General features: G+C 31.0%; 2 protein-coding genes across 2 annotated transcripts; one reads left to right on the top strand and one right to left on the bottom strand.

Moving 5' to 3' along the window:
* Window positions 1–4,995: 4,995 nt before the first annotated feature.
* On the bottom strand, window positions 4,996–6,412 carry LOC106708387. The gene is made up of 3 exons (XM_014499882.2): window positions 6,221–6,412; window positions 5,748–6,003; window positions 4,996–5,412 (listed from the first exon to the last, which is right to left on the bottom strand). Exons 1-3 carry the CDS (start codon window positions 6,344–6,346, stop codon window positions 5,036–5,038), a joined length of 759 nt encoding a protein of 252 aa, XP_014355368.2. The 5' UTR covers window positions 6,347–6,412; the 3' UTR covers window positions 4,996–5,035.
* Window positions 6,413–19,542: 13,130 nt separating this feature from the next.
* LOC106708266 lies at window positions 19,543–24,308 on the top strand. The gene is made up of 3 exons (XM_014499749.2): window positions 19,543–19,720; window positions 19,991–20,246; window positions 23,911–24,308. The coding sequence occupies exons 1-3, from the start codon at window positions 19,586–19,588 to the stop codon at window positions 24,231–24,233; spliced, it is 714 nt and encodes a 237-aa protein (XP_014355235.1). The 5' UTR covers window positions 19,543–19,585; the 3' UTR covers window positions 24,234–24,308.
* The last annotated feature ends 1,358 nt before the right edge of the window (window positions 24,309–25,666 follow it).

The following is a 25,666-nucleotide window of genomic DNA, read 5'->3' as shown; positions in this document are numbered from 1 at the left end:
TTCATTTTATAATTTTAGAAATCGTTGCCACCAATTTATGTTTTTTTTTATTTATTTTTTGTTGATTTTTAGTTATTTTTCTTTATTCGTTATCTTTTTTTGGTTTGTACGTATGTATGCGTGTAATTTATTAAAGATTTGTTAAATAATAAACTTCAATGAACATTATTACGTACTTTTTATAATTCCTTACTAATCCCGTAATAGATGTAACAGACAATATTGTAATATGGGAAAAGCTATCAAGTGTATTTAATTTTCTCCTTCATACTTAAATGAAAACAGTTACTGACGAATTCATTTATAATTTCAGATGAATGCCTAAACTTTTAAAATAAAGATAACATAACTTATAACCCATGTATGTAAAATTAGTAAATTATGCTCACGCTCAACATTTCATCATGTTAACTTATGTAATTTAAAAGAAAAAAAAACCATTTTTTTACCAAGTTACACATCCGAAGAGATATTTTAAGATATTTTAAATAATATAAAGATCACCATATACCGTTTGTATGCTAAATTAAAGTCACAATTTCTACGGCTCCTATGTAAACTATCGTATGTTTAAAACGAAATTTTTTGAAGACGAAACTTTAAACATTATAAGATTAATTACGACGCTTCAAATATAAACATAGAATCTACATACAAATCTATAGTTGTACTTTCTAAAGCTACTTTCAAATATATACAGAAATGAGTATTTATCAAGTAAATTAAAAAGAAACTTAGAACAGGTAAATCACAAAATTTTTACTTCCGATAATGTACGAAGGAGCGATTGAATTTGACTACGTTACACATAAGTCTAGTTCTACACAGAAACTCGTGTAGTAATTTTACTAGAAATCGAATTTATATAAAACTCATGTTAGCTCTATTGTTATTCCATTTAAGGCATTGTTTTAAAATTTATGACTCAATTTACAATCAAAATACTATATTGTTATACGACGCTCGATTTTACAAGAATTAAATGTATTGTACGTATCACGAATACTAACGGCAAAATGCCACCCAGGGAAAATGAAATGGAAAGCTACGAGATAGTAGACAAAATGTCTTTAACTTTGATTTCCACTGTCTAAATACCTGATTAAAAACATATACTCTTTTCAAATAATAGTATATGTTACCTTGTTCACACTTGTCTCAACTGTTTGTTATCAATTCCCGTTACTAACTAAGCTTAACGTTAATACAGTAAACTATCTATATTTCAATTTTATTTCCATAATTTATGAAGCTTCTTTTTATTATTGATGACATCAAATTACAATTATTTTTAGAGTTTATTTAACGCCTGATAAAAACGTTAGAGCAAAGAATATGTATCTCGCCGACCGGAAGTAAGTAACACTGAACTCGGCACGCCTTGGCCTTGAAAAGATCAATGTCGCCATCGCAATATTGCCGCATGATATTCTACAGGTGCTTATTCAATGTCATTTGTGCCTTGTAAACATAGATAACATTTTTGTATGTACTAAAATCACTAACTACTAATAAGTTTAAACTTATTTCTTTTCTTATTTTACTTTAATTACTTTATCCTATTCTATTGCTGTTTACTTCCTCTTATAAAGGTGAATGTCCCTATGACGCCTGCATACGATCATTATGTATTACGGAGGTGTCAGCTAATGATCGTAATTTTATGTTTTTGTACCACTATGCGTGTTTCCTTATTTCGTTGCGATAAGTATGTAGTGTTAATGGCACACTGGCCTATTACGTTAACAGTGTCGTCCATATCTGGTACATAGTAATATAGTAGTCTTTATTATAAACTAGAGATGCATACAATGTCAATCAAAAGAACGCATAATAAAAAAAAGCAAATGAATAAATCTATAGACTTATAAATTGTCCTTTCAACCTACAAAAATAGTGCACACTAGCGTACCTTTACGTAAAAGAGACTATAAGATAGAAGTGTATAAGAAATAGAATTTGCACTTGTAATTACCAATAAAGCACCCAATTTTAGCACATTTACCAATAGAGCTTCGTTCAATCATAGAACTACGCCTAATTAAATAACTATTCTAATTTAATGATATGAGCGTAAAGTCTGAAATGCACATGTCCACTTATTAAGTTGTTAGAAATAATTACAATTAGCACGTAAATTATGTCAAAATTAGTATGAATTTTTTCGTGTACTTTACGCCCGATAATTGTGACGCTGTACAAATTCTAATAAATGTTTTATCGATGACAACACTATAGCGATTGTCACAAATATTCATGATAGATCAGAACGATACGATCGAATCGTTCATAAAAAATCACATGAAAAGAAACCTATGACGTAATTCACAATACGATGTCTTTGCAACATTGCCAGCATTCTATTAACCTTGTACCGGAAAAACCAATACCCAATTATATTTACAAACCATGTTTTATATTAAAAATAATAGTTTGCATACTTTTGACCTTTCCACTAAGTTCCAACTTAAATGTCATTTCATATAAAAGATTTAAACGGGAGCATTTAAAAAGTCACTATTAAGTGTCACTAAAATTATTAAAGTTGTCAACAGCTATAGCTAACAGTCTTTGAGTAATTATGAATTAAGATAAAAAATTCGCTTATTATTTTTAGAATACATATTTAAAATACAAACACCACATAAATAAATACTAACTAAGTGAAAACTATTATTCACTTGATATTATTAGGTACTAATACTTTCAAAGCTTTATTTCTTGGGTACTAGGTGTCGCCCGTGACTCCATCCGCGGGGAATTAAAAAAAAAACGTAATAAGGAGTCTATATGTTCTTTCCGACTACGGTCTAAATCAACGACAAATTTCATCAAGATCCGTTGAGCGGTTTCGGAGACGTCTTCAAACAAACATCCGTCCATATGCATTTGTAATATTAGTAAGATGTGCTTTAATCGATTTGAAAGCTCGAATCAAGTATACGGCCTGCTTAATCAAGCTCTCACGCTCCGATGGTCGTTACTGCACGTAATGACTGTCATCTTACTTAAGCACTTGCTTCCTGTCACAGCATTTATAGGACTAGGTCACTAGAATTTTCCGTATTTTGTAAATTAAATAAAAACTGCCGTACTATTTTATTTTTCATAACTTTTTTAAATATTTTACTAAAATAATATGTATGTTGTCTTACTTTATTATTAGCTGTTTCTTAATCTAATAAATTTATAGTGTAATAAGAGAAAAATTATGATAAACTTTTTCGTAAAAGTTTGCCGTAAATTTTACATTACAGTTATAAGATCAGTAAAAAGCTCAGCACGGTTCTTTCATTCCACTTATACTGGATATTTCTGAAAAATAATTATGCAATACAAAAAAATTTAATATCACAGTATTTAATAGTAATTTCGATAGTGTATTATTAATATTAATTGAATAATTATTATTATTGTACGACATTTGCAAAGTAATCTAGCAATCAGTGTTTCATTCATACTTTTTAGAAATTCATTATATTAGCGTGACTTGTATTTTTTTATATATCAGTACGTAGCATATTCTTATGTTCAAATGTGACAGGATTTCTTAGAAAGCGTTTCTGTACGTATAACTCTATCAATTTCTATCTAAGATTAATCTAGAATTTTCAACGTTATAAATAAATAAATTTCTATTTGTGAACCAATGAACTATCGCAGTTGTAGGAATAGAGTGACATATAGCAAAATATTTACAAATTACACACTTTAATGTAGTGAATAAAGTAATTTAAATATACGCCTATAATTTAACGAACCTCTTTGGTATGAAATAGGCGAAACAAATGAATACGTGTGATAATTATTTTACCGATTTATGAAACAAGTAAAATTAGCAATTAATTAATTAAGATGTAGCATGGAAAGTTCTAATAGAGATAAACGGACGGTGTATTGTATAGGAGTTAGAAACTTTTGCCGTCTATCAAGCGATTACAACGTGTTATAGGCGGAATTTCTAATTTATCGCCACTTTCTCATCGCATATTTCCAATATGCCAACGAGCGTAAATATTCAAATAAATTTAAAATTAAAATATCGCCAGATTTAGTAGAAAATACGAAAGATTCAATTTTAAGTTTAGTATAATATTTAATGAAGATTATTGAGCGCCTATTACAAAAACAAAAGAGCGTTCGAAAATTATAAATTAATTAGAGGAAATACTATTATGTCGTCCTTCGATAGAGACTATTTTACTTAAGTCTGTGCTTAATTTAATTATTAATTTGGTATAAACAATAGATAACTTCATCAATAGAAAGTCAAACCTTTAAATATCTTAAAACCAGTTTCTTTGACTACTCGCACGTGGTCTATTCGACCGTTAACCTGTCGTAGAGATTTCTCGAATATCTTCTAATAACTATCGTTCATTTTTAAATGTGGAACAAACATTAATAAACAAATCAGAGAGAGTGAAAACGTTAGGTAATGCTGTTGGTAATTTAAAAATATCATACGAAAGAGTCAATAATACAAATGCTTTGCAACTTCACTATCAATAGCAGATAATATTACAAGTTTTACGGTGGATTTCCACTGCAAAAACAAATGTACAAAAAACATGCTGTCATCTGTTTTATTATCTTAAAGAAAACAGTGATTACAATCTTTATTAGAACAGGTGTTTCCATGGAAACCCACGCTTAGTTTAGACAAAGGCATTATGAAAATTTATAAATGTTAATAACATTTCTATACAAAAACAGACATCAATTTTTAAGATAATTCCATCGAAGTAACTATTATGTTAATTATGAATTCGATATCCGCATATTATGGTTTTAACTTTCTACTAACTTGGTTGTTAAATAAAGCTCTCTACGTGTTATTGGAGCTTTCAATTTATCAATACTTTCCCCGGAAGTATTTCCATAGAAATCGAAAGGAAACGAACAGTAAAACTCAAAAAACATTTATTTACGATATAGAGCAATAAGTTAATAACAATAAATTAAATAAATAAATTAAAAATAAATAAATCTTTGTACAATAGAGGTTACTGAGGTTACAATTTTTTTTTGGTAATTACTTTCTGTGGGGAGAGTACGCGCCGTAAGCTAAGTTCTGAGCTTCATCAATGTTCTTGTTCCAGTCGGAGCCGTAGCCTGAGCTATAGCCGTGACCATGACCAGCGTCATGTGAGAGATGTTCCACATGAACGGGATGATGAGACTCGTGGTGGTGGGCGTGTGGCACAACTTCATATGTCGTTTTGGTGTGGTCATGTTTCATACACCAGGCTACGAAGAGTATGACGGCAAGGACCAGAGCGATCTTGGCGGTGGCTAACGCCTTCAGAGCGATCAGTTTGACGATGAAGAGTTTTCCGAGGAGCATCTTAGCGGCAAGAAGTCCAATGATTCCCATACCGCCGCCTCCCTTCTTTCCACCTTTACCGCGACCTGAAAATAATTCAACATTTTATTGAAGTATGCTTACGTCATCATCAACCTGTCCTTATGCCTATGGAGTATTGGCACAGTATGTACTACTCCTCCATACATTTCTATCAGCAGTCATATATGTATTCAACCCCTTACACACAATTCATCCATACATTCTTTGGTCTTTCTATACCTTTGTAGCCATAACTACGATTCTTAATTTAAATGTGACGTATTATTAATGAATTATTTATCATCTGTTATCATTTTTCAATATTACGATGATGTTAGATATAGTCATAGTGACATTGGTCCTAAAAATAAAATTCATTTGGAAAAAAATTGAAATTTACCTTCTTCCAAGGACCTTTGAACGGTTTCTTTATCAGCGGGATTCATCTTGACCTCAAGAGCATGGGTTTCGAACAGGCTGACGACACCGTCCATAAGTCTGTAGTTAACTTCAGCATCTCTGGCGGTTGGGTCTACAGGTAAGGAGTCCAGTTTCTTAGGGGATCGTACATCTGGTTCTCCTTTCAAGACGACACCTTCAGCTATAGTTATTCTACGAGACGCCCTCAGATTATCGACCATTTTCAGCATTTTTTCCTGAGAAGAAAAAAAAATTTTTTCTAATTTTTATTGAACATTACATATTCAATAAAAATTAGGCAGCACTATTTCATTAATTAATATCGTTTGTTATTTAATTAATTAAAATTGATCACAAATTAATTTTAAGATAAAAACGTTTGATTAAATTCACTGGACACTAAATCACGTTTAACACTGAGCACTTTCACTTTAATAAAAAAATATTATGAACCTTAACACACAAGAGGTAATCCCCTTTGCAATCCTTGACGAAGCTTAAAGCTATTTCCATTGTATTATCTTCTTCGGCAGCAGCGAAGGCGCCTAAGGCGATCACAAGAACGAGAGTGAATTTCATTTTCGTAAAAAAAAATATTAATTTTTTATTTTCACTTTTCTAATTTTTCTGACATCGAGTGATGTCCGGCTGTGTTTGGTGAGATGGCGAAGCCGACATACAGTTTTATCATTTCCCCCCCACTCAGTCGTCTATTTGCTCCATACGAACCTCCCATCTGGGTTACAGATGAAATTCGAATCAGTTTGGACCCTAATGTTTATGCAAATAAGTATGCTTTGTAAATATTAGCGGTTATCTATTATATTTTCTATAAATATATTAAAAGATGGATGGTTTTTGTGGAATGTCTATAAAACGTTTTAAGAAGTTTTATCAAGTAATTTTTCACTATAGTTTCCAATTTACACTTTTAAGGTTATGTAAAAATATTCACAAGAAAAGGACATTTCTTTTATTTGACAAAAATTTAAATAATGTATGATTCGTTACGGGTATGTCATAGTTATAAAAAATATTATTAAACTAATTGAATATTTTAAGAAATAGTCAAATTACATTTAAATTTTTGTTGTAATATCAAGACAAAAATATATCCATTTTTAAGTTCCAAGAATATTACAAAGTAAATGAAATTATATTCAGTAGTTTAATAGTTTCTCTTTGAAAGTGTCTACAATCTTGGACGACGGGAAGTTATTTATTATCCTTAATCATATCTTGATTGTTGCTGGGTTAGAGATTTATTTAGTTTATTATTTATGCTACTCTAAAATTACTATTAAGAATATTGTATATCTGATAGTAATATTAGATAATCAATACCGATACTTGAACTTGATAACTTAAGTTAATTTTAGAATACGAATCAAAATGTACAGATAAAATATCATCTTACTAATATTATAAATGCGAATTTTTATATGGATGGATGAATGAATGTATGAAGGTATTTCTAGAACGGCTCAACGGATCTCGATGAAATTCGACATAAATATAGAACATAGTCTTGAAGAACACATAGGCTACTTATTACGTTTTTGGAACGAAATTCCTTATCGCGCGTTGTGAAAGGGGACTAGACGGAAAAAACTCTTACGAAAAGTTGTCACGACACTTTTTGCTATAGTATGTTAACGACGAATGAGCGCTACTTCACCATGGCAACGACGGGACAATATATAACGAAAATTTATAGAAATAAAATGTACTTCTTGTGAAGACTTAAGTTTTTTTTTTAATTCCACGCGGACGGTGTAGCTGACAGCTATTAGTTGTATAATTTCCACTGTCTAGATACATGGATATAAACATATCTATTTAATCACATATAAGAATTTAAATTGGTGTTTGGAGTTAAGATTAATGTTAATTACATTGTATTAAAACATCAAAGGTTAATCAAAGGTCATTAAGTAACACTGAATAAAAATAAAACTAATTAAAATTAATTTCTAAGTAGTTACGCTTGAGAAAGTGATGTATTTACATAGAAGATATTTTCTTTATTTATTAAAACAAACCATAAGTGCCAGTGACATCCATTACCAAAATCAATAGAAAACTCTTGTTTAACAATTGTATAACTTTATGTTAATGTTGTGTAGAATTCGATATAAGCGGCTTGCTTTTATGAAAATTCATTTGTCGCTCAGTGACTTTGATAAGAACATATATAGCAAAAATTATTGAAATTTACTTTGAAGTATTTAGTTTTTTTATTAAATCAACAATTAAGTGCACCAATTGCCTTTTTTTTTGAAAATTTTTATTAACAGAATTATTAATTATTAATTTAATTGTTGGCGGAACTAAATCAGAATTAATTATTACATGCCTTGAAAGGTCATTCATTATATTTACAATAATCGTCTTTGTTGTATTTTATTTAGTTTTTTTCATGTCGCACAATTTGCTGTAAATTTTAAAATAAACAGAATACAAATAATTAATAAAAAATTATTAAGTAAAAATTGTCCGAGTTCTATTATAACGTTCAGTCGTTGGAGATTACTGCTGATTCAAGAGGGATTATGCGTAGTAAGCACGTATTCATGCGGTTAAAAAGTAGGTAACAAATAGGTTGCTGGCGTATACCACTGTTAAATCATACATTGCATGTAATTAGTTATCATAAAAAACAAATAGTTTTTATTTTTGGAATTTAATAAATTAGCCTTTCCTAAATTTTTTTCGACTATTTTGAAAAAAAAATATCACGGCAACTCTCAATAATTAATTCTTTAGTTAATTGCCTATTTATAGCTTAAACTATAAAATTAAAGTCACATTAGAATCATCTAGTAATATGTAAGTTAATTTTCCACGGCTTTCAAGTAATTAACTGTACTGTAAGTGTGCTTCAAAGCATGTCAATAATCAATAACGCTTCATTAATCACTAGCTATGCTTAAAGCATGTTAAGAATACTCCTTCATATATTTAATTTAATATTAAGTATATTTTATCGCGTTTAAATTCAGCAAAACTATTATTTTTTAATACAAGAGGTCAAATGCAAGCTTTAAACAATTAAAATTAACTACTAAAGAAATAAAAATTCTTAAATTTATTTTCAAAAATACAATCGTATATTATATTTCCACTAAAAATCGAATTTTAAATGACTTTTCCCATCTATTACCTACTCTTCCATGACTCTAAAAATTATTATAGAAGGCAGTTAACCGGGTTTTTTTTTATGAGAAAAGTTATTTATGATAACTGCGGCATTTCACTTGTTTGACGCGACGATAGATAAGTACGGTTTACGTATTAAGTCTAACTTGTTGACAAATTTTATAACTACATATTATCACTATAACAGTGGTAGATCCCGCAATAACAATATTTGTTGGGTACACGAATTAGCCGGGTCGACTGGTGAAATACCACGACCACACAGAAGACAGGTGTGAAGTTGAAGCAATTCCGCGTTCCGTCTGATGAGTGTGGTGCAGGAGGCCTTATTTTAGTCCTCTTTCCCTTACCATCCTTTTCTTATTAGGAAAGAATGGGACGGTGAAGTGTATTCGGTGGAAGAGAGGACATAGGAAGGGGAAATATCCTCTTTCTGCGCGTCTTCTTCTCCGTTGATTAAACGTAGGCAATGCATCTGCATTTGCGGATGTCTATGGGCAACGGTCGCCTCGTTTATTCGGCGAATCCAGGTGGCCGTTTGCTCGTTTGCCACCGTTTGACATAAAAAAACACTTATTTTTTTCTTTCAGCGTATTTCAAAATTACTAACGTTTTCACAACGGTAAGTTGCATCTGGTTGCAAGTTGCATAAGAACTTGCGTTGACTGACCCAGCGTTGACGACTTATGTGCCTAGGTCATTGTCAAGTTTCAATATCGAAGTAACTTATGTTTGTCTTAAGTTAGAACGATACTAAGTATTTTTACAAGGTTGATAATAGATGTCAAGGGATTCTCAACATTTTGATTCTTAAATACTTGAATAAAAAGCAAAATAACAGTTAATTTTGTTTTTAATCGAATTATTAATAACTTACGTTAATACACAAGGTGACTTTTTAACGAATAACAGTATTTGATATCTATCATCTACAAGAAAGAAAGAAGTATAAAGTTGAACAAATATTTGAAGCTATGCTCGAAATTACACAAACATCTAATCCGCGTGTTATAAAAGACGAGGCGTGTGCGAGTTTTCAAATCTCATCGTCATGACAACCAGTCGACATAGATCTCACTCGGACTTTCGTTTTCTTACCTTAATTTTTACTTTCAACTAATTCTTTACTAGATTCTTTTCATCGGTGATGCTCAAACTGTATTGTGTTCTCATTTAATTCAAATATTCTTATTCAAAAAATCAAAGCAACATGAACTAATGTATTTATCACTCTAAAATGTATGAAGGAATTAAATATCTTGTTGTCTTAGCTCCTTCGTACACAAGGCAGTGTAAACTAATATTGTATCCTCGCGTTGAGAATATCGCGCTGCGCTCCTAAGGTCCTAATTGACCTTAACTTGAACTTAATTGATTTATCAAAACCCAGCGAATTTAGTCGCTAAAGGACTTACCCAATACGATGTCATAGAGGTACTTACACTGAGAACGTCATCGAATTTTCTCAGGATGATCTTGACACAGGTTGCGAACGACTGGTTTTGATAGCTTAAGAATAAAATGACATGAGTCATCGATGAATCTCAATGACATTATATTGCATAAGTTGCTAAGCGACTAAAATCAGGAGTTTTCGTTGTGATGTTATTCTAATTTTATTGTTACCTAGAGTTGCCGTTGATCAGTCTGGGTTACTAATTTTAAAAATTACGTCTTGCTTCTTTTTATGATGTTTACAAACGAAAAGAATAAATGTAACAATAAAAACAAAACACTGTACTAAAGAATTTTTTGTATAATTTGCTGTAGATTTAAAAAAAAAATTTACCTATAAACTACGAAAAAAAAAATCCACATTAAAAAAAAAATAATGACCAAAAGTTTGAGAGCCAATGACATATTATTTACACACCTCTTAATTTTAAACAAAGATGACATTCCAAATTTGAAAATACAGGTTTAGATGAATTATAAAATTAGGCAAGTATTTAAATAGTTGTAAGTATTGTTTATTATTAAGTTAGATCAGTGGTTGATCGGCTTAAAAACATAACTTTGGAGATGAATTTTTAAGGCTTGATAATTTTTCTGAACTACTTTAACCAATAATTATCTAATATCTGTTACTTACCCCTGTTAACCTATTTTATAAATTTTTCACAAGAAACGTCTTTATATTTTGACAAACAGTATTTGTGCTATTTGAATAAATCACATATTTTTCTTGTCCAAAAATATACAATATCTTTTAAAGCAGCTTTAAAAAAAGAAAATTTTTACAGCAATATAATTATAGTTATCCTGTATATATTTTTATATCATAAGGTGGCAAATGAACAAATGGCCACCTGAATACGCCTAATAAGCGAAGCGTTCACCGCCCATAAATATCCGCAATTGCAGATGAGTTGCCTACCTTTAATCGACAGAGGACGCACAGAAAGAGGATAAATCCTCTTGTTATGCGTCCCCTCCTCCATCAAATCCACTTTGCCTTCCCATCATTTCCTTATAAGAAAAGAGTAGGAGGGGAACGTGGACAGAAATTAGGCCTCCGACACGCATCAAACACGTGTTACAAAATTCATTCTGAAGTTTTTTTTTTTTTTTTTTTTCTTTCAAATAAAAGCCAGTTCACACGTGCTCGGACAATGAAAAATATGGTAATTTATGATTCAAATAATAGCTGCATAATCGCACCAAGTATCACGTTTATTATAATAGTAAATTGGGAGTCATAAAATTCTTAACGTTACAATGAAATAGCTTGGATTTTTCACATGCCATTGTTTAGCGGGTGTGAGGTTTTAGTGAAATTAACTTTCTTTCTAATAACATGGGAATATCAAAGGTTTTTGATTATCCCTCGTCTTTGAATTTAAAATTACTACGTACATTTCTAATTACATATTTGTAGGGACAAGAATGAAACTCTTTTTTGTATTAGTGGCCAACAACAACATGTGCTGCACTAATGCGCCGGCTAGAAAGCAAGACCACGCAAAAAGACAGGCGTGAAGTGGAAGAAATTCCGAGTTTCCTCTGATGAGTCCTCTTACCCTTCCAACCTTTTACTTATACGGCATTTCCTTATAAGAAAACGTTGAGAAGGGGATGCAGATTAGGTAGTGGAAAATATTCATTATCTGTGACTCCTCACCTCTGCCGATTAAAGGTAGGCAACGCATCTTCAAATAAAGATTGGCAACGGCCACTTCGGTATTTTGGTAAATTATAGATGTATTAATTAATACTTTTTAGCGAATAAATAAAAAATTAAATTCATTCAAGTAGTTTTATATAAAATCAGCCACGCCCTAGAACACTCCTACAATATACTACGGCTACTTTCACTTTCATTTCAACGGATATACGTAAATTTCATCGTCATCTTGATTGGCGGCATTCTACAACTGTTCCTTTTTACGCTATTTCATAACTCATATTTAGGAGATTCAACTTTCATTTGTTATATCCGGCTTGATGTTGTAACGGTCAAGGTCCTTTAACATCGAGTTTCCACTGTTGAAATACATTTAACAAAGAAGTTGTTTATCCTTTTTTTGTTCTTTTTATCCTTTTTTATTGTTGTTTATCCTTTTTTCTTTGTCCGTTTAAAGATTTTTTAGGCAATGGAAACTTACTCGACGACTTACTTATTTTTAGTGTCAGTGAAATGAAAATTATGTACTGCATTTTTGTTTTTAAAATCCTTATTTTCTGCTAGTTTATTTGCTTTACATGAATAATTCCAATTTTAATAATTTGAAATTGAATTGTGAATATCGTATCGAATGTTAATATTCAATTCGAAATCCGAGGCAAATAATTCGAATTTCGAATTTTAATAATTAACATTCCAAAATTTCTAATTAACATTTAAAATATTTTATTCGATTAAAGTTTCGAATCCAATATTAATATTATATTCATATTCATCGGAACCATTAAATCATATGTTTCAATTATTTGTACAACCCTAATAAGTAATATAGAGCTTATTAAAAAATAACTCTCGTCCAAAACCATAAAGAGACACTACGAAGCATTGCGAATATTAATATTACGTGTTATAATATAGTTTCACCATTTCACAATTAATTAAAAAAATATTACACAATATCAGTGTTCATTCACTGATCAAGATGGTACGGTCGTTGACTCTGTGGTTATAACACTTGTCTCAAAATTCAGGCGAAAGTCGCCCCAATTCGAATGATTTGCAAGTGATATGCAAACGTATTGGATCTGGCTATTGGGGTCATTGACATCACATAATTGGTATTACTTATTTACAATTTATATCCGAATAAATCAATTATACGAAGAACATTATAATCTTTGCATATTAAAATATGAATAATATTGTTTTCATTTTTAAGTATTTAAAAAAACATACAAAAAATGCTCACTTATATTTATAATTACTGCGACATTTTTTTTTTGGTGACATTTCAGAATTCACGAAGTCCACAGTGTTGTCGTTACTAAGTGTATAGTGTTTGGTCGTACTAGATGTTGCACGCGACACATTCCGCGCGGAATTAATTTTTTTTAAATTAGTAGCCTATGTCATTATTAATGTTGTTGTCAATATTCCAGACTATGTTCTACAGAGCCGTTCTGCAGATACCTTCTAAAAACATCATCCATCCATCCAAACATTCACATTTAATAGATATACATTTTGAATAAAAAAATAGAATAAGGATTATTTTCTTAAATGTCCTACTAAGGACTACGTTTTTAAAAGCCCACAACAAGGGTAAACAAAGGCTATTTTGGTAGAGAAAAACCGAAGAAGATAAGAATAGGTTATATGAAAGAGGATATTCGGGACTGATTTCAAATAAGACAACTAATAGAGATATATGGAAGAGTAGTACATACTGTGCCGAGCCTCCGTAGGACAGAAACATGACACATGTTATCTTCAAAGAAACGAACTTGCAAATGGTAAATAATTGTCATACTCCTACAAATATATACCTATTTAACGTTCACTTTCTTTAGCGTTCATTCTATAATAGGCAATTTTGTATTGCAATGTCGAATAGTATAATACAAATCGTACAATAAGATGATATGTATTCGTTGTACGATGCGATGCGCGTGAGGGAAAATCGTAACGTTAACGTGGAAATAGTCGGTTTGCGTTTTGTAGGTCGTCCGGAAACAATTGAAACGTAATTTTACATTTAGTTTGAACACGGGAATTGTCAGAGATCTCACGGTTTTGTTATAAAACCCTTATATAAATAGTACAAATATTACTATATGAGATTATAGATGGAATATGTACAAGAGCATACTAGAATAGAGTACGTAGAGAGTATTTTTTTGATCCTATATAAAAAAGGCAAGGAGATGATTGTTACAAATGGTTTGTTTAATTTTAAAATTGTGTTAATGCAACCTAACACAATCATAATGACCCTTTCATTGTCCTATATATCCATTTACTCAATAAAAAGTTCTTAGCTTAGTCTAATATTTCTTGTACAATTTAATACCGGAACTGGAAACTTCGCGATACGCGTAATAATAACTTCCGGTGAATTCGTTAACGTCTTCTCACGGTTCGATCAAATTTATTACTTTATAACGTGGACCAGATGTGTTGCTAATTGTAGTATACGAATGAAAGTTTTTTTTTATTACTCGCTAAATTATCGAACGAACGACATTTTGCGTGATCATATCGTTCATATTATGAAGAAAGTATTTAACGGATGCAATATTAAAATTACGTTGGAACTTATTAAGTAAGACTTGTGGTATTCCGTAATATTTTTTACTAAGTGAATCAAGCGAAAACAATACTATATTGATTTTTCTTATATTAAGAACATTCTGAATCTGTTAAGAATGTTTTTTTTTTTATAAAGTGAATCTAGTTAAACTCTAATTTTACTGAACCGATTTCAAAAATTCTTTTGCCATTAGAAAACTAAACGTTAGTTTCTGAAACCAAAATCTATCTATATATATAAAAGTAAGTCGTGTTAGTTACACTATTTATAACTCAAGAACGGCTGAATCGATTTGACTGAAAATTGGTGGGCAGGTAGCTTAGAACCAGGAAACGGACATAGGATAATTTTTACCCCGTTTTCTATTTTTTATTCCGCGCGAACGGAGTCGCGGGTAAAAGCTAGTCAATGTATGAAACATATCGTCATCCTTTGACAAAAGAGATAACAATATTGTTAAAGAATATTTTCGTATCAAAAACCTACATTGACTAAGTATATTATTCCTATATTTTTTATTTCACGCGTACGAAGTCCCGGGCAAAGCTTAGTAAAATACGAGGGAAATGTGGTAAGATAGATTCAAGTCTGATTTAATTCTATTTTTCCCAGAGAGATAAGTATGCGTTTAGGCATTTCTATCATACTAATATTATAAATGCGAATGTTTAGATGGATGGATGGGTGTTTGTTTGAAGGTATATCCGAAACGGCTCAACGGATCTTGACGAAATTTGGCACAGATGTGAACATAGTCTGGAAGAACGGACGGACGGAATCGCGAGAGACACCTAGTACGTTAATAAAAAGGGATTGATTTAAATTTCACTTGTTTAAGATTATTAATTTCGTTTACCTTGTAAAAATATAATCTGAGCACAAACTACCGAACTATAATTCTAATAAATTATTCACTATAATAAGAGTTAGAGAAAAAAATAAGGTCACGAATTTGTTATTATGAAAGAAATCCAATCGTTGAAAACAAGTTTCTATCAAACCTTTAATTAAATGAAAAAGCTTAATATAATTATCGCCACAAGCGGTAACTAACGAGCCTACAAAGATTATTACAGATTCCATTTATGAAACAACTTTTACAGATTGCTATCTGTTGTTTTCATAGTAAAGGAGAGAGATGGTAAGATGTTTTGATACATGTTTCGGCAGTGTTAACTCGTTTGTGTTTATAAATTAATTGATACAAATATGGACGTGCCATTCTGTCTGTCCATTTAAGTACGTTTTATATAATTATAAGTCATAGCACTATAATTTATAGTTTTTTATTTTAGGATTATGTAAATAATTTTAAAACATGTTTCTTAAGATTGACAAGAATAGTCGAATGGCGATTTAGAATTCATGACCGTATACTTTACTTGCTGTATCCCAAAGTCTTAGGCTATTGAGGTATTTAATTTGTAAGTTTTTTTTATATTAAACGTATGTCCTATTATGGTCATATGAAGCTTGTTCTTTTATTTTCTACTAATCTATACTAATATTATGTAGAAGAAAGATTTAACTGTTTCTTTGTATCCTTGCATAGAATTGGCTCCTTAACTATTGATCCAGTTTGAAAATTTCCTTCAGTGTTGGGAAGTTACACTATACCCAGGTGACATAGGTTATATTTATATTTTTTTTTAATTCGTGCGGACGGAGTCGCGGGCTACTGCTAGTATATAACTAGATATAAAAAGAAATGAGTTTATATATAAAAAATAAATGCATTGTAAAACTCATATACGATGACTTAGCAAAACTAAAATAGAAATTTGTTAGCCGTAAAACGTGTTACGATGCGAATTCACGCAAGTTATATAACATTAGAAACTAAACAATTAAGTATATAACACATGCTTAGTTCTTTACTTGAGTGTAAAAAACTCGTGACTTGAGAATAAGTGGATTCGTGAATATGTTAATGACACCGTAGAACTCTACTGTTGACACTTGACACTAGCAGTGGCCCGCGACTTCGTCAGCGCAAAATTAAAAAATTGTAACTGTTGGTTTCTGAGACCAAAATTTCCTCTATCAAACACATTGTCCCTTTTTTCCATATCATTGACAAACAAAGAGATGACAATATGTTTTCAACGGGAATTTTGTACTCAGAAACCTACGGTGTGTTACTCCCCCACACATCAGCTACCTTCCAGTCCTAGTCCCGACAAAATCGATCCAGCCGTTTCGTAGATCACCCAGAACAAATACGGATTTACGAAAAAACAGACTTTGAATTGCTTATTTTAACAACTGCAACTACCTTTTATAGATTAGGTTTAAATAAATTTTTTACTAAGCAGATTTAAATTTTAGGGTCACAGTCTAGGAACATATATGTCTACAAAGCGTGGTAGGTCTCAAATTACTTTTGTTTTTACGTTTTTCAATCAGTTATATAATACTTATATTATTATATTTTTTTATTATAGATTGAGTATCTATCACGAAACATCGCTATGTTTCTTAACAAAATAAGAATTAATATAGAACTTTAAACCATTCGTTCTATAAATAATGATAATTATAATAATGCTACCTGTCGCCCTCGACTCCGTCCGCGCGGAGTTAAAACAATAACGGAATAAGTAACCTATGTGTTCCAGACTATGTTTTACATCTGTGCCTTTCATCAGGATCCGTTGAGCCGTTCCGGAGATAACTTCTAACAAACATCCATCCAACCATACATGTAAACTTTCTCTTATTTACAATATTAGTAAGAAGTAAGATATAATTTGAATTTATTTGCAAAAGATTATAATCAGTTTAAACAATTTTCACGCAAACGTAAAACAAAGAAACTATTCTCGCTAACATTAATCCAGCCATAACGTTACGGTTATTATACGCGATTTAATTTAATCAAAAAGATAGACATATGCGTAAGATTGCATAATGACGTAAAATATACCGGATCTAAACTGGATAGTATCAATGTCACTGAGAGTTAATAGTGGTAGAGCCCGCAAAAAACATCAGTTGCACGAATGGGTCCACCGATGCAATACCAAGACCACACAGAAGACAGGGATGAAATGGAAATAATTCCGCGTACAGTCTGATAAGTGTACATATCGGAGGCCTAATTTTAGTCCCATTTTATAAAAAGGAAAGAAGGGAAGAATAGATTTGGAGGGTTAAGGGTCACTTAGGCGAAATATCCTCTTTCTGTACGTTACTTCCTCTGTTGATTAAAGGTAGGCAACACATCTACAAATGCGGATGTCTATGAGCAGCGGTCACTTCGCTATTTCGGCGAATTCCTGAGTAATGATACGGATGTCTATATAATTTAATACGAGTCTTGAACTAACTTATATAGAAACGGCTAAAACACTCACGTCTATATATCCGGTGTCTTGAACTGTGAAAACTTATGATAACATAATTCATTATAGAGTTTTAAGATTTTTATGTTGTAAAAAAATTGTGTCATTTAACTTTATTAACCAAACAGTGCCGAAACATCTGTAAAAAGATACAAACGTCTTTTACAAACTTACTAAACAAGATATTTATAATATGGAAATTATAGTAATTGAAAATTAAATCCTGCGTCATTAAGTTTAAAGCCTTGAGGCATCAACCTAGTCTAGTTAGTGTAATTTCACTAGTTGGCGGTGCATTTCACATCGGAACGGATTTGCATTTATATATGAATGTTGCTTAGACTTTAGTAAAGTTGCATTGTACCTGAATTACCTCCTAATAAGACCATTTTTGTATAAAATATAAATAATGTAGAATACAAATAGGGCGCCGGCTCTGTCATGCCAAGCCACCTCAAATTAGGTGAAGTTGTAAATGCCTTTTCAAGCCAAATAGTGATGTAACAGCCAAAAAATGGTACGGTGTCAAAATTTTTACAATTCGTTGACTAATTATATCCTTAGGGCCTTACGTATCTAGAACTTAGACAGTGCTTCAAAGGGTTAAAACACGTGTTGAACTAAACATTGTCTAACTATATTTTATATACAATACAGTTAGAGTACATAACTCTACCTAATAAACATATCGACAAACATGCGTACTTAGTACATCATAATATTTAAAATCTTCCGTACTATTCTGAAAATATTTAAATGTGCAACACTTTGCTGACAATACAATATTTATAATAAATTCAGTGGGACCTAGCACGATTATTGGTGACAATTTCCATCGTATCGTCATCGACAAAATTTATAAAATAATAATAATAATTTATTTATTTCAGATAGACATCCATTAATTGTTAGTACAGTTTTTTACTTAAAACTATGTTAGTAATAACTTATATCTAAAACAGTAACTTATGCATACAATATATTTTATAACAGCAAATGGGCATTAACTCAGTGCTTCCACAATGGGCTATCCACGCGATTCGCAAACACCTCCAGGATAATGTTATAACAAATAAATTAAAATTCGTTCAACACCCTTATAGGGTGGAATACACCAAAATCTCATACTAATTTTGATATAATCGACGATGATGATACGATGGCGATTGTCACAAATATTCGTGCATTTTATAAATTGAACTATTCTAATCTAGCTCATGTTATACTTTCATGATTATAAAATGAAATCATTAAAATCTTATTTCTAAAACAAAACTTTCCCCTAACACGAAAGTGTTCTAAGTTTTATTCTAGAATATATAAACTAAAATACTAATTTTTAAAATCACAACAAGAAATGTTTTAATTTTAATTAAAATTAAATCCAGTGTTCAAACATTGTTTATCGTATCATGCATAGAGCAATAATGTAGTCGTAGTCGTGCGTACTCTACAATTGTACTGCATACACCTCTCCCTTCAGTACTCTACGCGCGTACGCAATTCGGCGGGAACAGATCCGCAGTGGGGATACGTCCAATAAAAACAACATCGAACACTCCAGGCTTTACACTCTGTAACATCGCTACGGAATAGATACAATGAAGGCGATCCTTCTAGCACTCGTGTGTTTAGGTGTGACAGCCGCGAAACCGACCGGTGATGAAGATGTCGTTGGTTCAGTCATCGGTGTGGTGAAGAATTGTGCCGAAGAAGATGTTTCTTTGTGCCTCAAGGTGTGTGATAGTGAAGTGTTTAACAATGGATCCATTGTCCGGAATAAGTAGCTTTTGACCTACAAATCGGAACAAAGTGCATGTAACATGTTTTTAAATGGTTTTGTAGACCATTGTAACGTACTTAATTTCTAAAAACAATTACACTATTCAAAGTGTAACTATCATTATAAAAAAAAAATTAAATAAATTTTTCTGCAACACATCTATAGAATAAGTTGTACATTTATAACATAGACTAAAATATATTAATTAAATTTTCCATAACAGGAACGAGCACTCAAATACGCCGAGAATTTGGCAGCGGCTAGAGAAGTAAGCATCACTGATGGGATCAGCCTAATTGGAACTGGATCTTCAAGGTCGGCGCGGTCATTTGAACCCTTATCCGAGGAACCAAGGGCCAGAGAGAATCAAGTAGAGGGCAGACTTATAGACACCGCCCTTGACTTTTTCGAAAACCATGTCATACAATTGAGAGTACCGAAGGGAGCGGTCGAAGACGTGAAGAGGTCACTTGAGGAAGGTCAGTTATCGAGATTTTTATAAATATTTTATTCAACGTCTAAAAACAGTCTTGTAGGAAATTTTGTCTACTAATTTATCTCTTTACACGATTATACACACTTTACACTTAGCACGATATTATCTAAATCACAGCGCAAATTAAACAAAATGCCTTGATAAATGAACTAGACTTTCATAACTAAATCTATCATTTTAAATGTGTTTTAGGCTTAAGCATTAGCTCAGCGACCTATAATTTTTATACTGAATTAATTATAGATTTTTATAGAATGCTGTAAATATTTCTAGTTATTTTTGTCTATACATACACAGCTTTGAGCATCCTTTAACTACAAACATTTGAAGAATTTTACGTCTAATTTTTAATAGTCCAAAAATAGTATAATTATTTTAGATCACTATTTGCAGATTGAATAATTTTATATACATTCCGTAATTCTCAAATTCTTCGTATTTTTTTAAATCATTTTAACAAATGCTCTCCTTAAGTATTTAGACTCCTTAAGATTTTAAATTATTTCTAGCTATAGGACAATGTATATTCCCCAGACATCCATTAAGTGTTCTTTACAAAGAGGTTCAAATTAAAAAGTTATAGAGCGGACATAAAAAAACTTTTCAATACAAACATTTTAATTATATATGTATACTTTAAATGTACGTCAAAATTCATAAAATTAAGATAAGATGGCTGATAGAGATGTATACTGAGCCGACCCTCTATAAGGATAAGGGCAGGATAGGATACTTTAAATGTATTTCAAACTAGACAAATTGTAACAAGGAATGAATTAGGTTTTGATTCGTATTGTCCTGTCTATAAAGTTTAATGTTTTTCGCACTCTATTGCATTACTAGATTTTTATCAAGTAGAGTTTCAATTAATTATAATTATTTATGTTCACTGAATTAGTTTAACACGATCGTGAAAGTCATCTTTGGCGCTTTTAATTGGATATAATTCTTAGAGTAACTCATTATCCGTTAGAATACAGCGACTTTCTTTTTTTTAATAATCAATTAATTTTATTACGAAACAATAAGAGTGTAGCTAAGATTGTTATTTAACTTTACACTGTCAAAAAACACACTTAGAAAAACATCCATCCATTTTCATCTCTTTATTTATTTATTTATTTAATCACGCCAACAGCATACATATTAAATGGAAACATATTTAAAATTCACTGATACATTTTGTATAGTATGTATACTAATTACATCGGACATATGGGTAATACTAACTCTTTGAAAGAACAGAGATATCAAAAATGTTTCTGCAAGTGTTTCGGCAGTGAAAACCTACGGTTAGCTAGATAATGTAAACAAAATGAAAGTGAACATTTAATTCATTCTTATCTGTAACACACTTTATAAAATGTTTCTTTGTTTTTACTATCGCATTTTTAATTACGTAATATTTTATTACGTTATCTTTTAGCACAAATCCGTCAATCAAGTTAATGTTTTGTGAAAAAAAAACAGGTTAGTTTTCTTAAGTGAAAATTTTATTAAATGCTAGCTTGATAGATGACATAGAGTTCTTTATTATTTGATTATCTTGTTATTTACATTAGAAAAGATTGTTATCTCTTTTGTTTTCAAATAGAATGTAAAGCTCCATCTTCCAGCTCCATTGTCAGATAGAACTATATCATACTAATATTACGTTATCACTCGATTTATAAATGTACGCAAAATTCCAGTTCATTCAGTAATCGGGAAGTGAATCAATTTTTTTTTTAATTTGATGACAAACATCGGGACAATTGAAACTAAATAATAGGTAGTAAAAATTTATTACCGTGGATTTCTGAGACAAAAATCTCCGTTTAAAAAATGTTTGTATCTGTTTTCTGTGAAAGATAAAAACAGGAATGAAAGATATGATTTATATAAAGATTTTGGTAGCAGAAACCAACGATAACTCCTAGTTTAATACACAAAAAATATCAGAATAAAGTTTTGATAAAAAGTCCATTGTAAAATTACACAGCAAAGTAAAACTGATTCATTATATCTTGATAAGCGTTGCTATATTGATGTACACCAATATCTAATCAATAATGGTATGATTATAGTGGATTCGATTGTAAAATCAAGTTAAATATAGTGTACACTCGTAGATTAACTTAGTGCCGATCGATCATAGAAAAATGTATGGACTGAGATGAAATAGTTTTGAATCCAACCTATGGTTGTATTATCAGTTATAAAATAATATTAAAATTCAACTTACATTTGCTAGAAATTTGATTTTTAAAAGTCAAAGCGTAGTTCACTTCCCATTTGGGCCGATTATCCTCTGCGGAAGTATGGTTTTTGGTATGGACTAATTTTCGACCCCATTTTCTCAGAAACGCAAATAAACGTCCTCAACTATACACTAAATGTTAACTGCCAGCATTATGTAAACGCACTTGTATATTATTTCTGATGGTCATAACACCCACGTTGAATATTAACACTTCAACCTGCCACATAAACCTTTAAAATAGAAAGTTCTTTTTCATTGTAATTTAATTTGAACAGTAGGGGAAATTTATTTCCTACCCATTTCTGCAAACTGTATTTAAACGCTCACAATTAGGTCGAAAACTAATCATATCAACCTATCCTTACAACCTAAATTATAGTTCTGATGATAGTTTGCTGTATGATATTAGATTCTAAGTGGGAAGGGAATTAAATTCTTTGACTGGACTTAAATGTACATTGCATGTTAAACAATGTTAAGAAATTCTGAGATTTTCTTATACAAAGTTCATATCAGTAATCAAGACTAGAAGATGTATATAGAAATCTAATCATGAGGGTTTCTCTAACCTATTAACACGACTCATTATAGTCGAAAGCGGTACCTACATCTAGTTTTTGCTCTATGTGGGACTATGTAACTAGTTTGAGATTTCCGCTCTTTCTGTAGTAGGTAAAAGTCGCTTGAGGCGATATCTCAGACGAAATATGGTAGGCTTGGAAAGCTTTCGAATTGTAACGCTCGGTAATCGATGCAGCTTTCTAGATAAACGAGGTTGTTATGCAAACTGGACGTAACATTGTGAATTTCAATTGATCTGTTTAAATTTCAGTTGACGTTTGTCTTTTGAAATTCGAATTGCATTTTCTTATATTCAAATTAGTAATCGGAATTAGAAATTAACAAGTCGACTATACGTATCGCTTTTGAATTAAATCTTGACAATGTTAACTTAAAATAACTTTCTTTTATTCTACTTTTTTATTTAATTTGCATCTTCACTAAAGAGTTTTTTTTTACAAATCATTTATAAATCTCCTTGAATGATTTTAAGTTTACATAGGTTATAAAAGTATGTATGTTAAAGCCACTCTCATTTAATTGATGGTTATTTAAACAGTCCTTCAGTGTTCATTTGAATACCAAATCAACAAACATTAGGGATTACAACGGAGTACCAAGGGTCTGCTTTTTGTCCACTTAATGGTTGTAAGAGTGGTTTGGTTTGGTCGTAGCTTCTAGTCTATGTCGATATTCCCATTTCTCAATTTTTTTTTTTCATTGTTGGGAAGTTACACTATACCTGGGTGACATTGGCTAAATTTAATGCCGTGAGAACGAAGTCCCGGGCTACTGCTATTCTTTTATATTTTTTTAAAGTAACGTAATTTTGTCCTTCTTTCAGGCCGTGGTAAGAAGAAGAAGTTGAAACAGCTCCTTCCCATCTTTGCCCTTCTGCAGTTAAAAATCCAATCTCTTATCCCACTCTTCCTCGGCATCATCGCCTTTGCGGCAGTCAAGGGGTTAATGCTGGCTAAAGCAGCGTTACTTGCATCCGCTCTTCTGTTACTTAAGAAACTGTTGTCTAAGAACGAACATCACGAGAGCTACGAAGTGGTTGCCCATCCCCATCATGATGAACACTTCAGTCATGGCAGCGGTCATGGCGGTTGGGGAAGGTCGTCTCAAGATGCACAGAATCTAGCCTACAGTGCTTACTCCAACTAAACCTAAGACATTCCAAATTATTAGGTACTAAGTCTAACGGACCTCAAACGTTGAGAATTAATTTATTGTTATTTAATAATTTATTTAAATTATTTAACGAAACTGTAACTTAACTGTTCTTCTGCATCATCAAAAGCTTAATTACTACATTGTACCTGTTTTATTATTTAGTACAAAATGTTAATTATTTTAAGTTTTTTTTATTAGCTTTAATTTTTGTTAGATCTGTTTTTGTTTTTACATTCACTTGTTTTTTGTTTTGATTTCATTATTATTTATGCCTTTTGTAAATATGCTTCGTACGATTATTTATGTAAAATATTTTTTTTGCATCTTCATTTATCAATATAAAATATTTATGCGCTATTATGTATTTATATAAATATTTATTATATATATGTATATTAAATGGTGATGCTCTTCCAATTTATAACTTCGCTTTCACTTTTCAAATTAACTATTATAAATAATTCATATATCAATAAACATTCATAAATTATATTTTTTATTAAATTAACATAATAACTAAAGTCATTTAAATATCAAAAAATACATATTTAAAAAAAAAATCTTTGTTTTTTTTTTCGTTTTCGTTTCGTTTGACTTCTACCGTGAAACCTTAATTGGCGGTAAATATGTAACTTGAAATAAAATGTACATAAGAAAAGTTATAACTATTTTGAAATCTTATTTCCATACTCAGAGAAATTTATTGATCAATTAAACAATTCCTTAGTGCAGATTTCAATTTGTTAACAAATAAGGGACTCTACATTTATTACAGCTGCCTAATTAAAGTGTTACATGGAAAGATCAATAACTCTGAAAAAAAATAATTGCCTACTTACTATAGGTTTTGGAATATGGTTTACAAAATGTTACATAAATAAAACTTACCTCATTTTAATACGATTTAATCAAGATAGAGACCGCAAAAGTGATAAATCCTACTTACATTATAAATACGAATGTTTAAATCGGTGGGTGGATGTATGGATGGATGTTTGAAGATATCCTACGAGATAAGGAAGATATCTCCAAAACGGCTAACGGATCTCTATGAAATTTGATAAAATATAGAATATAGTCTGGAAGAGTACATAAGCTACTTTATATTTATTCACCATGCGTACGGTGTCGCGGGCGACAGCTAGTATTAACATAAAACGAATAATATGCATCGCTATTAATCGCGAAATTGTATACGATTCTAAGAGAAATTCTTGCGCTCATGAACATATTATAAGGTCAAGTGTCAATCGTAATGAACAGCCAAAGGCGAGAAAGTTTTCACCTGCCAAAGGTCAAGAAGCTTTCGCCATCTTACTAAGTTAAAAAAAATAATAATCTCGATGTCGATACGATTGTTACAAATATTCATGCTATTCCCACAGTTCAATATCATTGCCGCCAGATGATAATAAATTCTATGT

This window comes from Papilio machaon, chromosome 24 (assembly GCF_912999745.1).
Source record: "Papilio machaon chromosome 24, ilPapMach1.1, whole genome shotgun sequence".
NCBI lineage: Eukaryota > Metazoa > Arthropoda > Insecta > Lepidoptera > Papilionidae > Papilio > Papilio machaon.
This window is presented reverse-complemented; position numbering and strand designations above follow the sequence as displayed.

What these genes read in the sequence shown, in the direction of transcription:
- LOC106708387 (XM_014499882.2), bottom strand. Translation starts at nt 6,346, where the DNA reads ATGAAATTCACTCTCGTTCTTGTGATCGCCTTAGGCGCCTTCGCTGCT. An exon ending in ATTACCTCTTGTGTGTTAAG is followed by an intron (nt 6,004 to 6,220) that starts GTTCATAATATT and finishes TTTTCTTCTCAG; the next exon opens with GAAAAAATGCTGAAAATGGT. An exon ending in TCAAAGGTCCTTGGAAGAAG is followed by an intron (nt 5,413 to 5,747) that starts GTAAATTTCAAT and finishes AATTATTTTCAG; the next exon opens with GTCGCGGTAAAGGTGGAAAG.
- LOC106708266 (XM_014499749.2), top strand. Translation starts at nt 19,586, where the DNA reads ATGAAGGCGATCCTTCTAGCACTCGTGTGTTTAGGTGTGACAGCCGCG. An exon ending in ATGTTTCTTTGTGCCTCAAG is followed by an intron (nt 19,721 to 19,990) that starts GTGTGTGATAGT and finishes TTTCCATAACAG; the next exon opens with GAACGAGCACTCAAATACGC. An exon ending in GAAGAGGTCACTTGAGGAAG is followed by an intron (nt 20,247 to 23,910) that starts GTCAGTTATCGA and finishes TCCTTCTTTCAG; the next exon opens with GCCGTGGTAAGAAGAAGAAG.